This window comes from Coffea arabica, chromosome 1e (assembly GCF_036785885.1).
Source record: "Coffea arabica cultivar ET-39 chromosome 1e, Coffea Arabica ET-39 HiFi, whole genome shotgun sequence".
Lineage (NCBI taxonomy): Eukaryota > Viridiplantae > Streptophyta > Magnoliopsida > Gentianales > Rubiaceae > Coffea > Coffea arabica.
This window is the reverse complement of record NC_092311.1, coordinates 49957735-49972491: the sequence shown is the minus strand read 5'-3', so window position 1 is coordinate 49972491 and position 14757 is coordinate 49957735. Positions and strand designations below refer to the sequence as shown.

The 14757-nt window shown below is 36.9% G+C and overlaps 2 protein-coding genes and 1 non-coding gene across 3 annotated transcripts; all 3 read left to right on the top strand.

Annotated features, from left to right (window-relative positions):
- The first annotated feature begins 401 nt into the window (after positions 1-401).
- On the top strand, positions 402-4622 carry LOC113711656 (cinnamoyl-CoA reductase 2). The gene is made up of 6 exons (XM_027234826.2): positions 402-684; positions 829-1001; positions 1124-1309; positions 1752-1914; positions 2287-2473; positions 4300-4622. The coding sequence occupies exons 1-6, from the start codon at positions 567-569 to the stop codon at positions 4442-4444; spliced, it is 972 nt and encodes a 323-aa protein (XP_027090627.1). The 5' UTR covers positions 402-566; the 3' UTR covers positions 4445-4622.
- A 434-nt stretch (positions 4623-5056) lies between these two features.
- LOC113711641 (gamma-interferon-responsive lysosomal thiol protein) lies at positions 5057-9302 on the top strand. Its single transcript, XM_027234815.2, has 5 exons — positions 5057-5731; positions 7313-7378; positions 7972-8112; positions 8343-8435; positions 8814-9302. The coding sequence occupies exons 1-5, from the start codon at positions 5465-5467 to the stop codon at positions 9036-9038; spliced, it is 792 nt and encodes a 263-aa protein (XP_027090616.1). The 5' UTR covers positions 5057-5464; the 3' UTR covers positions 9039-9302.
- A 382-nt stretch (positions 9303-9684) lies between these two features.
- TRNAS-CGA (transfer RNA serine (anticodon CGA)) lies at positions 9685-9766 on the top strand. The gene has a single exon. It is a non-coding gene; the product is annotated as a tRNA-Ser (tRNA).
- The last annotated feature ends 4991 nt before the right edge of the window (positions 9767-14757 follow it).

Below are 14757 nucleotides of genomic sequence, written 5' to 3'. Positions count from 1 at the left end.
TTATTATAATATATTTTTTCATAAAAACTTCAAAAAATAGGAATCCAAATGGATTATAAGTTTTGGTAAAAAATTATTTATAATAACACTTTAAAATATCCTTTTAAATTTTAAAAAATATCAGCAAAAATACATTCAACAGGATACCAGTGGCGGAGATGTGTAGCTGTAGCTGTTGGTGAGTGGGCGATGGTGGAGGGAGGAAGAACCGGCTGTTTTGAAAAATATAAGAGTGTTTTAAATTTTTTTAGATAAACACTAAACATTTTTTCTAACAAATACTGTATAATAATTTACAGTAAAAAATTTTAGACACACACTTTTAAAACAAATCATCCGAGCTGACCGAATTGCAGTTTGAGAATTCAATTGTATTGTATTATTACCCAAAAAAAAAAAAATTTGTATTGTACAGTAGAATGTTTTTTCGAAAGCATGCCAAGGGAATCTTACACTATTCACAATTTCCTCTTTTTCGTAGGAGATAAGACATGGGAGGCGGTCACTGGCTAGGATGTGCTGAGAATTGAGTAACCATAATTTACGGAGTAAATTATTGTTGGAAGATGGCAAAGAAAGAAGAGGTGGTCTGTGTGACGGGAGGCAGCGGCTACATTGGGTCTTGGTTGGTCCGTCTCCTGCTTGACCGTGGCTACACCGTCCACGCCACCGTCAAAGATCTCAGTAAATATTCATATCCCTTTCTCTTCTATAGTAATCAACTCGATTTTATCACCCCCTCCCCAAAAAAACCAAAGGGGCCCTGATTCTGGGGAGCTAGCAATCAAGTTAGTTATATTAGTAACTAATTTCATTAAATCGGTGCAGAGGATGAGAAAGAGACGAAGCATCTAGAAGCATTGGAAGGCGCTGAATCCCGTCTCCGGCTATTTGAAATCGATCTCCTTAACTACGACTCTATTGTCTCCGCTGTCACCGGCACAACCGGCGTTTTCCATCTCGCTTCTCCCTGCATCGTCGAAAAAGTTGACGACCCCGAGGTCTCCTCTTCAATTCTCACACTTCATTTACTTGCTAGTTGCTACTACTTGTCTCATTAATTAGTCTAACTGGTGATCATGGAAATCCATATTCGCTGTTTCTGGTGTACGCTTGATTAAAGAATGAGCTATTGGCACCGGCGATAAACGGCACCATTAATGTGCTGACGGCAGCGAAAGAGCTAGGAGTTCGGCGTGTGGTGGTCACCTCGTCTATATCCGCAATTATCCCCAGCCCTAATTGGCCTGCGGATAAGGTCAAGAATGAGGAATGCTGGGCAGACGAAGAATACTGCAAACAGAAAGGGGTAAAAGATTTTTTTCTTTTTTTATTCCGGTGATTTCAGTTTTCTAAAGTAATGGTTTTCCTACTTTGTTTGATCAAGTCCTTATAAGGGTTTTGCATCTCCCACAGAATAAAGGCAAAATCTTTTTATCAAATGTATCAGATTTCTGCAATGGAACTGCATTCTTTTGGCAAAAATGAAACAGGAAGGAATATGTAAAACACTATGTTCTTTATCTCCTTGGAGATGCACACAGCCAATTGAGTATAAAATGTCTCCCTTTTTCTTTTCATCATCAGAATATTTATACCGTACACTTGATTATACTGCTGGAGCCTCGATTGCCATACTGTCACACAATAGTCTTCTTCTTGTTTGTGTAGATACTAGTATTCTTTTATGCTGGATGTCCTGAGCTTCAAAACTTTGCTGGGGATTTACCTGATGACTTTTGGTGGGACAGGTATGGTATCCACTTTCTAAAACACTGGCTGAAAAAGCTGCATGGAAATTTGCCAAGGAGAAAGGATTGGATATTGTAGTGGTCAATCCTGGAACTGTAATGGGCCCTATTCTGCCCCCAGCTCTGAATGCAAGCATGTTGATGATTCTGCGCCTTCTTCAGGGTAACCATGATTTAAACTGACCTAGATGGTTTAAGTCAATTCTGCATTTTTATTCATGTCAGCTCTCTTAGTAGATGCATGGGGATAGCCTGTGATTTGTGCAACACATTATACACATGTTAGGGAGCAGATTGTTTAAAGTATATATACTCCTCTATACAGGCATAATGCTGTGGTATCTTTCTGAGTCTCAGGTCCTATATCTGAGTTAATAGATTCCTTCGGCTGACTCTATGTAATAGATGTTGCTTAAAGAATGTCAAGTCCTTTACAACATGGTGTCACTCTTCTTTTTTTTGTTTTTTTGGGTTGTCCAGATGTGTACATGCTTATAATCTTGCTGAACTCTCTGTCTTTTGGTCTTGGATTTAGGCTGCACAAATACATATGAGGATGTATTTATGGGGTCAGTCCATGTCAAAGATGTGGCCCTAGCACACATCCTAGTCTACGAGAACTCCTCTTCAACTGGAAGGCATTTATGTCTTGAAGCCATATCTCAATATGGTGATTTTGCTGCTATGGTTGCTGAACTTTACCCAGAATATAAAGTGCCCAGGTAAAGTGCCCTATTTCATACTTTAATAAGGTGTATTTATGAAGCAATAACATATAAGCTGGAGACATATACTGCTGCTTGAAACTTAGTAATCCACCATTTTCTTGCAACCAACCCAGTTCCATTGCTAGAATTAGCACCATACATCTATTAGGATCTGCGACTATACAGTCTGGGTTTCTGATGGAGGATGAAAGGAACTTGATTTTGGAGTTGCTCCTATAAACTCAGATCAACTTGTTGGGGTTAGTACGGCAAAACGAATTTCATTGTTTTTGGATTCCATCTTCGGAGTGTTTCAACTCCAGCTCCTGCGATGTATGATGTGTTAAATGACTTAAATCCTAAAATGAAGATAATGCCCTGCACAGATTTCAATAAAAGTATGAAGCAAAGAATATAGAATACAGCCATCCTTGTAAGAGCCTAGATGAAGCCTATCTGTTAGATTGAAATTAGAGTACATTGCTGCTTTCTAAAACGTCTTATGGCACTGTACGAGTCCTGGCTGTTGCTAATTAAAGATTCAAAGCTCTGTTTTGAAACTTGGGCTGGACCAACCGGTCGAACCTGGAACCGGCCAAGTGTCCGGTCCGAGTCATGTTAAAAAACCGAAAATTTAGGTTGTGTTTGGATTGCATTTTCCGTGATTTTTCATGGAAAAAATACTGTAGCGATTTGATCTATGTGAGGAAAAAAGGTAATAGGGAAATGTGATCACGGAAAACGACGTAATTTTTCGACGAAAACCGGCAATACAAACAAAGCCTTAAAGTCTGGTCAAAAACCGGGTTTGACCGGGAAAAAACCGGTTTTTCCGGTTCAATGGCCATTTTTTTTTAAAAAAAAACTCAATCTTTTCAATATTATGTTTTGGCCCCCTAAATTGTTAAAACTTATTAATATACCTCAAATATTTCATACTTTATAAATATTGTCCTAAAATTTGATGTTATTTTTCAATTAAATTCATAATTTTAATTCTAAACTTGTTAATATTTATTAAATAACATAAATTGCTACTTGATTGTTCTAATTTCTTTGTATTTTATTGTTAAATATATTTGAAACATCAAATATATATGAATATGCCTTTATTAATATTAACATATTATTAGATATTTTATATATAATATTTTAATTTTTAAATAATTTTTATTTATGACGTCATCCGGTTCGACCCCCTATCGACCTCCGGTCGAACCCATTGACCCCTGACCCCTGACCTCGGCCGAGTTGATACCCGGTCCGGTTCTGAAAACATAGATTCAAAGCCTGCATGGATACTATTTTGTCCTTTCTCTCTAAAACTTCTTATTGGCACTTGCATGAATCATGGCTCTTGCTATTTAAAGATTTAAAGCCTAGATAGATATTAATCTCCATCTCTTGCTGCGCCTTTGAAGAGTTGCAATATTCCCATCCAGTGATAGAGGTAGGAAACCATGAAGTTGGGGAGCAAAACACAAAATCACACTTTCCTTTTGTTTTGCTCCAAATATGTATGCTAGTGCGAGTATGATTTGGGAGCCTACTTTGAGAAAGATGTTTGCTATTTCAAAATCTTTGAGAAAGATGTTTGGAATTGAATGCTACGTTTAACCTTATGTAGCCAAAGCATCAAAACTTTTATGCTCTTGTGGAGCTTCTTTTTCTTTTAAAATTTTCACCTAGCAATGCGGATGGTAACTGCTAAGCTGGATTAAATGGTTGTACGTTCTTAAATCTATTTTGTTTTGGTCCCTGAAGGGGCAATTACTTGCTTGACTTCTAGAGGGCACCAAAACCGCGGGGTTAATGACTTGGTGTCACCACACTTCCTGCAGGTTGCCCAAGGATACTCAACCTGGACTGTTGAGAGCCAAGGATGGGGCTAAGAAGCTAATGGACTTGGGTCTTCAGTTCATTCCCATGGAGCAAATTATCAGGGATGCTGTGGAGAGCTTGAAGGGCAATGGATTTATTTCTTAAGTGTCTGATGTATTGTAATTTTATTTTATTTTTTTTAAAAAGTACCATTCTCCAATTGAATGGGCTGTTACCTCTATTCTGGCACTTAAAAACATATGCGCTGTGTTGTGACAGTTGAATTAGTATATGTATATCACGTACGCGAGTGCATTATAACATCAAAAACTGTTGCCAGTGCCTTGAATGACTCTCTGACAATAGGCATTTGCTTGCCCAGATGAGAAATTTGTCAGTATTCATTTATTTCAGCGAGAACTGCATTAGGCCTGCGGTTCGCCTTCTGTCACTTCCATCCAAGCCAAGAGTGACACACCCGGCTTGTTTGTTGATTAGTAGCCAGTAACTATAACGTTGGTAAAACAAAAAAATCATTGTTAGGATTCCGTGGTGACGATTTGGAAAGTTTCGGGCCGGGTCAATATGGGGGAAATCTGGAGGCAGTTGCCAAAATAAATCAACAATTTGGGGGGCTAAAACTGGAGGATAGAAATTTGCGAGATGCTCTGCTGTATTGCAATCGTTCCTACCGGGCTAGGCGGGTAATTTCATTTTCAGAGTTCAGTTGCGTGTGATTATTGAATTCAGCCTCCATCATCATCATCACTATTTATTATATACAAAAGGACAATCTGTCCAGAGAGGAGGAGCAGTCATTTACTGACTTCAGTTCATTCAACAATGCATCTAGACTAAAAATAAGGACATGTTCACGAGTTCGTTTGATGGGTCGTTGAAGTGTGAACGTGAAAGTAGCAAATACCACTACTAGTTCTCCCTCGTGGAAACTTCAAAGCCATTAGTGGGCACATTGCTTGACTGCACGAACTTCCCCAAATTAAATTATTCCGTTGATCGGACTAAAGCATCTCTTGCTTGTGAATTGTGAAAATGAAACTGCAAGCAACGCGAGGGCACAACACAAATATCTAAAACTTAGAGGGCACTTGGCAGACTCCAGCCAGCTTGAAGATCTCCGAACGACACAATACTAACTAACTACTCCCTACGCAGTTGTCTGCAATGGACGCTCGAGGAAGAAGACATGTACCTCTTCGATGGCCTCTGCTAATGCTATCCTTGATCATCTCCTCTTCCTTAATCTCTGCTACTTCTTCTGATAAAGTTACCCTGGAGCTGTACTATGAGACCCTTTGTCCCTACTGCGCCAATTTCATCGTTAATTATCTGTACAAGCTTTTTGATACGGGACTCATCGAGATCACCGATCTCAAGCTCATCCCTTATGGCAACGCTAAAATCAGACCCAATTCCACCGTCGTTTGTCAGGTAGTACCAAAATTGACCATCCCATTTATCATCCTCTCATTCTTGCAAGTGAAGATGTAAACCTGCTTTATTTTTCCTAAAAGAGAATACGTGCGAAAGAAACAAGCTTTATATGTTTTTGCTCTGTGAGACTACTGTTTGGAGTCTCAACCACTCTTCTTTGGAAAGATGGTAGAATCTTTGTACCTAACCGTCAAGACTCGAGATTGGTCTTCTCCTTTAGCTTTCCGCGTCTCCCTTTACAGTTCTTAATTTTCTGTTTCAATTCTATAAATATGAATCTTAGAGTTGTTACTTGAAGTATATCCAATTAGCCACACAACACGCTAGGAATCCACGTTACATGTCTGCCGCTTTTGTTGTTAAACTGAGCTCAAATATTTGTTGAATAGGCAAAAGTATACATCATTATAGTGAGGCGGGCATGCTTGTGAGACATATACAAGAATATTTGCTTTTGATAGGTATATAGATACATAAATTAACACCGATCCTGCTGTTCTCGGGTGCAAAAAGGCTTCACAGTGTATTAAATTTTTTAACATTTATATACACAAGAAGAATCTGCCTTCTCGAAGACTCATTGTTAAGACAAACTGTGTGGTGAGTTGATAAGAGTGCACTGTTGAACTCGTGGGATTTATTTCTGCTTGCTGTTTAATTTTCTGAATTTTTAGTTATCTTTTTGAAAATTGACATGCTAGGTTGGTGTAACTTCAAGAAAAATGAGAGCCCTTATGTATTTAAGATTAGTTGACGGACAATTTTAGCCGTTAGCTTAAACTTTTACAGCAGTGCATATTGTGGTCCAGTTTAACATTTCATTACTTACAAAAGAAAGCTGAGCGGCAGAAGAAGAAAAGAATTGGATTCTCTAAATACTTAAGTTTTTCATTTACTTTTTCAAGTAAAGGAAGGGAAAATGGGAAAAAAAAAACGAAATAATAGTTGATAAATAAAGGATAACAGACTGGTGGGTATAATACTATCTTCCCAGGTTGTCTTTGTCTATGAAGAAGAATTCTTTTGCTTGTTTTACCCTATCTTTTGATGTGTAACCTCTCGCTATCATTGACGAGGAACCTGGAATATCTGTAAAGAATTATGAATTTCAAGCTTCAGAGTCATATGATTCCCACATTTCACATGACTAAGATCTATTTTCTCCTTTTCTTGCTCTTTCTCACGATTGTCTCTCCCATTTCATGCAAGAAAGTATCATTGGGATTATCCTATGAAAGCAATTGCCCTTATAGTGTCCTTTTTGTTGTTGAAGATCTATATAAAATCTTCTATAATGGGCTCATTGATATAGTTGATCTCCATCTGGTTCCTTGGGGTAATGCCAGAATCCTTGACAACAATACCATCCAATGCCAGGTTTTTGGCACAATTTACTTTCGTTTTCTCAACCTATAAAATTGTTGATTGTTAGGCAACTGACAGTAAACAGAATTAGCATTCTTGAGTTTTTCGTTGTTGCTTTTTTGTTAGTCACCCAGGAGATTGATACTGAAAGGAGTCAAGTATTCTACAACTGATGCACATATGTAATTATTTTCTATTTTCTGGTGGTTGCAGCATGGACCATATGAATGCTTACTGAACACCATAGAGGCGTGTGCAATCGATGTGTGGCCAGATGTGGTGAGTCCTTTTGTTTTCCTTTGATGCACCTAAATGGATATAATCCAAGCCTTATATTGCCTGATTATACTGAGAGCTTTATAACATTAGTTGCCGCTCTGTTTCTGGGGTGTAACCAATTTCGTTCTTCCACCTTGTTGTATTTTATATTTTTTATCTTTTCTTTTCCATTTTCGCTCTGAACTTCATAAATACAGTTCAGTTTGTTTATGTCGGATGATGGCATAAATTTGAGGTGTGTTCAGTAGAAAGGGGAGTTCTTACCACTTGAGCTGCATCCTTACCTCAATGAATCTTTCCTTCCAGTATGCCATATACTGGAAGGAAGACCTTTTGGTTATATCTGTGACATGTATACAATGAGAGATTATCATTGCAAACTTTCTAGCTTGTCACTAAATGAACGCATGAGCGGTACATATTGAAATAAATTCTAGCTTTGTTATTGCAGTTTTGCTTCGGATTCTTAAGGCTGAAATATGGAGTTTTTGTTTTTCTTGGATTGTTTTCCAATTTCCCCAAATGATGATATGGTTTTAATTAATTTGCTTATATCTGTAACTCGAGCCTTTTATTTTTATTTTTTTCTGCAGCATGCACATTTTCCCTTCATCTATTGCGTAGAAAAACTAATATACGATGGGAAGAAAACTGAGTGGGAGACGTGCTTTTTGAAGTTGGGTTTGGATGAAAAGCCTGTCACTGATTGCTATGAAAGTGGACGTGGAAAAGAGGTTAGTTTCCTTGGCTTATTACATACTACGAATCTTTTTTACAATGTACCTGATATGCACATGACAAGCATTTGCGAATAAGTCTCTCTAAATCGTACAACCAATGGGGAACCATGTCTGCTACTACATTTCTTTTTGTGTTCCTATCTTTTTGTGAATTCAGCGTCACTTTTGCGAATAAGTCTCTCTGGTTGACCTGTAATAAAAAGTTAAAAACCTGTCCTGTGCAGCTTAATCTAAGAAATGCAGCAGTGACAGGTGACCTGCGACCTCCTCACACATACGTGCCTTGGGTAACTGTGGATGGACAGCCGCTTTATGATGTAAGTTTTCCTTCAATAGAGTATCATGTAATTTCATGAGTATATTCTCTTTGTTTTTTCTTTCAGAAATGAGTTATCAGCTGTTTATTTAGGGTTTAAAGAATTTTCAGTGCATGGAATACTTCCTGAAGTGTAGCTGGTAGTAACATAGTTCGTGCCTAGCGCACACACTCAAAATCCCTTCTTGTCTTGTGCTTCTCTTCTTTCTCTAATCTCCAACAACACATACAATTTATCCCTTTGGGTTTGTCCAGATAGCAAGAGTGTAAGGCTGCCTATATTTAGTTGTAAGTGGAGAAGCTCATACTAGAGCAAACCGAAAGAGGCAAGTCTTCCTTATTTACTGATGAAAATCCATCATGTGTTTAACTGTTACAGGACTACATAGACTTCGTAAGCTTCATCTGCAAGGCTTACAAAGGAAGTCCAGTGCCTGCTGCTTGCAGTGGATTGTCTGCAGCTGACGTTAGCGAAAAGGGAAGTTTGAACATTTTCACTCCGGTCTGCTATACAGGGGTGACAATTAAGTCGTTATTTTCCGGCATAACAACAGCTGTAGCATCATGGGTGCGGGGTGTTACAGAGGCGGCAGCTTTGGAATAGATCCATGTTGCTCTATATCATGCTCAGGCTGCTACTGTCTAAGAAAAGACACTACTGTAATTAGTCTGTTCATAAGGAGGTTATTCTACTTTAAGCTATAGGAAAAACGTTATGCTTTTTCTACATGATTGTAAGGTTCTCGTAATGATCATATGTCGCCTGTGAACGACGCAAGTATCCATGGATCCGCGAATACAAAACTATACCATCTTAAGTGTTCTACATGTGTAATTTGAAGGAAAAGCAGTCTTTTGCTTGTAATAATTTCGACTTGTTATATGATTCAATCTTGAATATGAGAAAGTGCAATGGGGCCAAAGTTGCAGACAAGATAAACAAAATGGCTAATTCTGTCGTAGATGCTGGTGATGGAGCTTAGCAAAACAACTGTTAATAAAGGAAATAAATTTATCAATATTAGGCGCTTCCGGTGGGGCGTTTGCTTAGTTGTTCCGTTCGGGTATAGCCGTAAAACTGTGTTAATATGATGGTGGGCTGAAACATATCCATTTTCCCCATTCATTTTGGTGGGGGTGGAGCGAAAGTGTTGGAGTTGGACGCATTCTTGTTTCTCGTTTTCGGAAAATCCGTTGGTGAAGATTTCCCACACTAAATAAGATTAAAGTAGGTTGTTGAGTAACAACCGGTCGATATGTCCGAGTGGTTAAGGAGACAGACTCGAAATCTGTTGGGCTTTGCCTGCGCAGGTTCGAATCCTGCTGTCGACGTAGTTTTCCTTATCTGTCGAATTGCTTTTTCCCCTTCCACGTGAGGCAATTAATTGCGTCGCAATCTCCAGAATATTTCATATGGGAATGGGTTTCATCCAATACCTCATTTTTAAGAAGGTTAAACTTGGGCTTCTGATTTCGCGCATTACTTGGCCCAATTCCCAGCGTACGCTACCCAGTTCCACGATTCAAACCTTTAAACTGACACTCTTGGCCCCAACCACCGAATTTATAATCCTTGATTTTCTTCCTTTGGGTTTTGGAAACAAGAGGATTATATTGTCTTGAATTAGTTCATAATATATTCTGCAGTTGTAATTTTTTCTTTTCCCTTATCAATTTCAATAATCTGTCGAGGGCCCTTTTCCCTCCAAATTGATAACATAATAGCCAATTTGTTTTTCACGAAACCTTAGGGACTATTTTGGTCCAGCTGCCAAAGTATGAAACAAGAAAATTGCAATTCTCTCTCTCTTTTTCTCGTTACCTATTTTGAGATATGTTAACTTGCATGTACATCTAGCTTTAATTTAAATAACTCAACAGATATGTAAAAGGCACCCCTTCAAAATATATCAAATCTGATAACCACAAAAATAGTAGAATTGATAAATTAAAAAGAAATCTCATTTACTCCAGCTTTCACAAATATTGGGAACTACCATAAGTCACAATAAAATTAACAAGAACAGAGCCCAATATTTACAATTTAGCTAGTCAAGTCTAGTCTATGCATCCCCTTCTACAGCAATAGACTGCTATTTATTACCTTAAGGCGGAGTGAATTAGACGTTAAACAAAAGTATTGATCGAGCCTCAAAAAAGAAAATCCCCATCAACGACCAAATCAACCATTTCTCTACAGCACCCTTGGGCTATGCATTATTATCTTCTAAGTAAACCCTACTTGGCACTTGAGTTTTTTACCAAGTTTGTCCGCTACAAGTTTTTTAAAAACTTTATCTGCAGTAATCTCAAAAAACTTCTCAAAATTTTTAAACTGTACATTTCAAAATATTCAAAAATTTACACACTTCAAATTTTATTTTTTTTTAAAAACTTCTACAGTAAGTTACAGTAGAATTTTAGACAAACACCCAAAAACTCATTTGTCAAACGGGGCCTATATGCAACACGTTATTCGACCCAGCCGACAATTTAAGGCCATCTAGTCTTCATTTTAGAATGATTGGCAGCCGAATAAACAAAACTAGTAGAAAAACTGTGCTTGTGAATGGGGCAAAAGAATGAGATGGGCTGAGAATTAGTAAACCAAAAAAATAAATAAATAAAATTATAAAACCTAAGTACGTAGATGAGAGCCCTGCAAATAAGACAAGGTATATAATGTTTCTTTAAGCGCATGAACGTTGTATTTATGTTGGAGAGGATACCAGCATACGTGAGTAGAGGGCAATCATCTAGAAGAAGATGGCGTCAGCGTCACCAAAATAATTAAGTACTAAAAATAATAATTTAGTAGTAAGTAGTACATGCATAATGGAGCACTGATTAAACAAACATATATGCTGCCAGTGCAGGGAGGCAAATGGATACATGCGATGTCATTTCTTGAAGATTTGTGATGTTATTTTAATGTAGTATGATTTTTAAACAAAAACCAATCAAATTGTTGGATTGTCTTGCGCAAATAGTCGTAATTAACAAGAAGCGAAAGAAGAGAAAGGATGAGGGATTATCTTACCAATTCTTTCATCATCAACTGAAAGTGTATGAGATGGATATTGCAATATTGCATTGCAGAAATTTCAAGACATGGTACCGGAGAACAAGTAACTTCAAAACAAAGACAAAACTATATTGAAACTGTATAACATCCTAAAAAAAGGTCTGATTTGGGATTTCAGCATAGAAAAAGAAAATAAAAAGAAGAGAAACCTCCAACTCAAACTATGAGGGGAAATGTTAAAATTTTTTTCATCTTGGTTAAGAGTTTAGGGAAAAAGATGGGATGATTTAGGACGTATTGTCAACGCCAGTATTTTCTTCTGCTGCATCTGCAGAGTTACAGTTTGTGGGAGATTTTACAAGGCTTTAATTTAGCCAGTTGTCTCTTTGTTTCTTTCCAATGCGGAGGGAATTTTTGTACAGTCTGTGTTAGACATCCATCCATCCACCAATTTTTCTGCCTTTTGCTTCGTTTATTTTCTTCATAGATCCTATCCAATCACCGTGCCGTGACTTTTCTGCACCAATCCCAAGTCCCAACTGCCAATGAAATGTTACGGTAGGATGCCATTTTTAGCCGAGTACTGTGCTATGAAAGCAAGATGCCAGGAGACATTCAACGTTTTTTCAATTTCTGTGCTGAAGCCTCGATCGGATTCGTCCCTCGCGTCTACCAGAAGAAGAGATCCCCAGCCATGTATAAAATCAAGAAATGGTTATTTGCTGCCTACAAGTACGCGCCGGACTAACGTGATTCCTTTGATGGAGCAGATATACTCTTATTCTATTTCAAGATTTTTTTGCAGATTTTCATACAAAATTGCTTTCAGAACAGACCATACGTCGATAACACACAGCTTTCAACCACAGACAAGACTACTCCTGGCGCAGGTTCATTCACACGCACACACAACACACACTCTTCCTGTTTATTTCTCGCTTGTCAATTGGAGTACGCCACAGGCCCTGGCTGCTCGAGTAACGACAAATATGCATACCTACGCAGTTTCTTTTCTTTTTTTTTTTAATCACAAAATTGCAAGGAATAATGAAACAATTTGCCAACTTTATCTAAACAAAGTTACGACAAAATCAATTTGATAACTCATCAACGAGGTTGCTTGGATAGAAGATCATTTGAAAAAAAGAATTTAAATTATTACTGTAATACTTTTTGTAATGTGATGTACGTGAGATTAAAAAAAATTAAAACTATATTTGTAATACAAGTAATTTTTTTTTTTTTTAATAAATGATTGACCAACTGACTTACACTGGGTAAGATACTATATACTAGCATAAAGCTTAGTGTAGTTTTCTTTTGACACAAATTATCTAAGATTTGTATCAACATGTATTCTGGATACGAAATTATATCAAATTTTATTTTATTTACATCAGAAACAAGCTTTTAACTCTTTTTGGTTTATGTTCCCAACTGTCTTTTTTATTTTATAATACTCCCTCCGTCCCGTTTTGTTAGTCTTGTTTTCCTTTTTCGTCTGTCCCAAATTGTAGTTCATTTTCCCATTAAGAAATGTAGTAATCTTTCAAATTGTCTAAAATACCCTTATTAAATATCTTGTTATTAATACATTGTTATTAAATACTAACCCACTACATTGAATACATTGAGCTTTTCCAATACATAGATAAATGAAAAGTCTATCTTTGTTATTTATTGGCACTATTGGCGGTAATTGAAACAATCAGGGTGCACTATTGGTGGTAACTGATATTTATTGGCACCATTAGTTGTAACTGATATTAATTGGCACTCTTCGTGATTAGCATAAGGGTATTTTAGGAAATTATTAATCTAAATTTATGTTTCCAACCAAATTAATTACACTTTCTTAATCTGTGTGAAAAAAAAACCAAGACTAACAAAACGGGACGGAGGGAGTAACTATTTCAAATAATAGCCTAAATGATATTTCAAATAATACTCCAAATAAGGAAAAAAAAATGTTCAAAACGTCCCTCACATTTCGCTAAATAAAATTTTACACCCTTTACTTTTAAAAAGGTGACATTACATCGCTTACAAAATTAAGTTGGTAAAATTTGCCAATTAAGGTGAGATTACGCCTCGTATAAGTCAAAGTTCGTTATTGCAAAAAAGATTGCCAAATGCACATGATAATTTATTTTCTTGCAAATATTTCAACTCTTTTTTTTTTTTTTGGCAGCACATAACTCAGTAAAATGGATTCGAGAATTAGATTCTAGTAATTAGTTCCCTAGAGTCCCATGGTCATAGCAGTTAATGGCATTCAGATTGGCTCTATGAGAGTTGAGCAGTGTAATTGTCCGATAATTAATGAGTTATGGCTCTATCAGGCAGGGGAGATAGATGGACCGAACAGCCTAAAGTATTTTCTATCAAACTTTTATTCCACCTGTCTATGCTGCAACAACCTAAACTATTTGTCCCGGGATTGCTCCTCCTTTTTGCCCTAAATAGAAAATCTCAAGGATTTCCGTTCATGAATACGTGTTCGTTTGGCTTGAAGCTTATTTAGAAAAATGACTTTTTTTTTTGTTTGGTGTTTTTTTTTTTTAATGATGTGATGTATGAAAAAATAAAAATAAAAAAGTGTTTGGAGCGTACATTCAATTCTGTTTTCCTACTTTTGGGAGATACAAATAGAGTGAGTGAAAGAATAACTCAATTGGACTCTGTTTTTCTCATTTTCACTTTTGCCAAACGTTATTGCAGCAGCGACTTTGAAACACGGCTTGTGAATGGTATAAATGATTGATTCAACCAATTTTAGTATCTTATTTCTTAATATTGGATAGACGCAGCCAAGAACACTTGTGTATTTTCGTATGGTCCAATAATTGATGATTAATTGACACAATTAGTAATAGTTTAGGGGACGGAAATGAAACAAGAGCAAACTTTAGGGAGCAAAGTGCATTTTAGCTTCTCAATAAGAAATGAAAGTCAGCTGCCAACAACCAGAAAATAGTAGTGTCCTGGATAACATCTTGCATCAAGGTGTGGGGTAGGTCAATTAATTGTGTACAAGATGTTAATTGGTAAAGATTTATTACTCGTTCTGATTTTCTGAACCGGATTCGCAGGATTGTTTGGGAGTGTGATTGGTGGGTGGGTCTATATTGGATTGAATTATAAAGATACAATAATTTAGATTGCACACATAATATATACTTGATTTTAAAAAGTAGACAATGGGTAGTAAGGGTTGGCTACTAGTCCTTTTCTTTCTGATGTGGAGGTTTCTCTAAACAAAAGTAGCGTCACTCCGTCTCGTTTTTCTATTTCAATC